The following is a 3,193-nucleotide window of genomic DNA, read 5'->3' as shown; positions in this document are numbered from 1 at the left end:
AGCATATAATTTATAAATGTAGATGTGCAATCCAACTATCAACTTAGACTTTTAGTTGAAATGGAGCACATGTTCTAATTTGGTATCATAGTCAATGCCAAATGTCTAAATGTACAATCCAACTATTAGCTTGGCATTTAATTGAGATGGAGGGCATGCTTCAATTAAAACAAAATTAATATGTAATCAGGACCATAATAAGCACCAAAGTAATTAAAGCCAACAAAAATGTAAAACATAAGGCAGCGTATTCTTAATTAATAACGTAGTACCATATCCAATTAACAAGTCTCCCTCTTTCTCTCTCTGCTATACCAATATACCCCACCCATTCCCCTAAACTATAACAAGAATCTTGAAAATGTGAAAAAGAAAGAAAAGAAGAAAAAAAAGTTAATGGGTTCCTCGTTACAAGTTCTTGTGTTGTACGAGGAGTCCAACATGTAAATAAAACCCCCAGACCTAATACACAGATTGAAACAGTACTTAGAGAAATACATACGTAATGCATATATATACATATAGCTAGGAATATAATATTAATCCAAACTAATTAACTCACTTGAATTAGAACTTAGCTTGTGCCCAAATTTAACTCTGATCTTCCGGCGGCCGGCCGGCGAGTGATTCTTGATCTGACGGGAATAATAATAAAAGGATCTGAGGTTCCTCTCAGCGCAAAGATTCCAACTTTAATTTGCTCAACCTCTGTTAGCAAAAATTAACATATAGGCTGATGATGAATATATATATTTGTTGCAGCTGACATGATCACTCAGATCCAATCTCCTCCCATCTATCTCTATGTATGAAACCTTGAAAATTTTTTATATTCCCCTTTTGACCCCCATCTGTTGCTGTAGCCTTCAAATATGAACTAAAAAAACCAAAAAAGCAAAAGGAAGGAAAAAGTAGCCATCCAGCTAGCTAGAAAGAAATTAAAGAGACCCAAAGTTAATGAAAGAGGGAGAAAACCAAGAACAAAGAAAAGATAGATCATATCAGAGAATTGAAGGGACTGAAGATCCCATATTGGAAGGATCAAACCAAGAACCACCATTATTCCATGGAAGTGAAGGATTATTATCAGAAGAAGAAGTGTTGATTTGTGTTGTCTGATTCATGATCTGATAGTGGTGGCTAGACAAACTATTGGTATTATTATTATTATTATTCCAATTACCTTCCATTTTCACTTCTTTTGGCCCCATATTCCCATTTCCCACTTGCATCTCTCCATATGGGGACAACCCATGAAACCCATTATTGTTTGCCCCTTGATGAAGGCTAGAAGCAATCAAAGAAGCCAAAGTAGAAGTGGAGCTAGAAGAAGAAGAAGAACAAGACAATCCACCGCCATGGAAGCTAGAAAGAAGAGAATTATTTGAGGTATTATTATTAGCAAACCCATTTTCACCACCCAAAAGCCCAGAATTAGAAGAAGAAAACCCTAATCCCATATGGTGATGGGGATGATCATATCCAGAAATATTGGTACCCTCAAAGTTTGAAACCCTAGAGCTGAACAATCTTGGAAACGAGAGGCCTAGCTCGGAAGGGGTACTAGTGGGGAGCCCATAAAGCAAAGGATTAATATGATGATCCATCTGGGCTTGAACTTGAAGATTTGGAGCTGAAGATGAAGGAGCTGAGATGTGGTGATCTTGTGTAGCTGATGACGATGAAACGGACGGCGCAGATGGCCTCTTGATTCTCTTGTTTTTCCGGCACCCTCCCCCCACCGGAACATTCCTCAAGGTCCCCCCTCTAGTCCAGTACCGCTTACACGCCTTGCAGAAGTGCCTGGGCTGAGACAAACTGTAATTGTTGTAGTAACAAAACTTGGTGTTCGATGAATCACAACGTGGGCATTTCAGAGGTTGTTGGTTCGGCGGCGGCGGCGGCGGCATCGCTTGATCTTGGCCGTTCATTGGTTTCTCCATAACCCTAGACCCCATCAAGCTTCTGCCATCTATCTGATTCTTCTAAACCATCCAGAAACCAAAACAAAACAAAACAAAACAGCATATAAGAGTGACACCTTTATTATATGAATCAAGGTTAGGAATAAATCATTCTGCACCACCAGAAACCAAACAAAAAGGAAGAGAAGAAAAAAGAAGAAGAGGTTCAATTCAAGATTGGAGTTTCAATTAAGGGTAAAAATAACAACACAGGAATGAATATTCTGTTCCAAAAGCTAAGAAACAAAAAATGGTTTTTCCCTTTTTTTCTTCTTCTTCTTTTTGTATGTCTAATTATTGAGAGAGATGGAAGAGGGGATGAACCTGGTGGATTGGCCATTCATTTGCAGTGGAAGAGATGACTGCCATCTTCTCATCACAATTACTTCCTACCATATTTTCCCCCTTTTTATTTCTCTTCTTCTCCACAAAGGAATCGTTTGAAAACCAAAGAGTATGCAGACAAAAGGCAGGTGGCGACTTGCAGTAGTGCGTGAGTCTTCTGGTTGACACCCTTAGACTCGATCCCTTTAGAGAGTTAGAGAGAGAGAGAGAGAACTAACCACACTTCAATTCTTCCATTAATTTAAGTCCCCCCTTTTTTTATTGCTAATTTCACGTGAAGGGTTTGGTCCGTCATAAACGTTAATCACTTTAGTTTTTCTACTCTACTTCATTATGTAGACCATAGGCGGCAATGAAATTACACTTTAGTGAACACTTCCTACGTTCAATCTTTATATATATATATATATATATATGTGTGTGTGTGTTCAAATGGGCAGGCCTTCCCATATGACTGTGCGGATTGTACCATTAAGTATGCATAAATGCATCACAACGTATTCAGAAATACACTAAAGTAAAAATGCACAAATACACCACAGCCTTGGGACAAGTGCGGTTATGCACCATTAGATATGCATAATGCCCCATTACATGTTTAAAAATACTCCAGTGTGAAATGCGCAAATGCACTACACCCTAATGTATTTCTCAACACGTTGTGGTGCATTCTTGCATACCTAAAAGTAACATGACCACACGTCAGCACAAGAGAACATGACCGCACAGGAATCAGGCCATATATATATATATATATAGCCTTGTAGGACTATGTTGGACTTGGGCTTGGAGAGCCAAGTCCAGCATTTTCGACTATAACACTGACTGATATGCAAATATAAGGAAATAAAGTTATATTTTTGTTACTAGTTATAAATTTTTTG

The 3,193-nt window shown here is 38.3% G+C and overlaps 1 protein-coding gene across 1 annotated transcript; it reads right to left on the bottom strand.

Annotated features, from left to right (window-relative positions):
* Positions 1 to 229: 229 nt before the first annotated feature.
* Positions 230 to 2,587, bottom strand: LOC116007978 (dof zinc finger protein DOF1.4-like). Its single transcript, XM_031248631.1, has 2 exons — positions 2,289 to 2,587; positions 230 to 1,985 (listed from the first exon to the last, which is right to left on the bottom strand). Exons 1-2 carry the CDS (start codon positions 2,358 to 2,360, stop codon positions 1,002 to 1,004), a joined length of 1,056 nt encoding a protein of 351 aa, XP_031104491.1. The 5' UTR covers positions 2,361 to 2,587; the 3' UTR covers positions 230 to 1,001.
* Positions 2,588 to 3,193: the final 606 nt, after the last annotated feature.

The sequence above is a fragment of the Ipomoea triloba genome, chromosome 16 (assembly GCF_003576645.1).
Source record: "Ipomoea triloba cultivar NCNSP0323 chromosome 16, ASM357664v1".
In the NCBI taxonomy this organism is placed as follows: domain Eukaryota; kingdom Viridiplantae; phylum Streptophyta; class Magnoliopsida; order Solanales; family Convolvulaceae; genus Ipomoea; species Ipomoea triloba.
The sequence above is the reverse complement of the archived record's forward strand: the minus strand, read 5'-3'. Positions and strand labels throughout refer to the sequence as shown.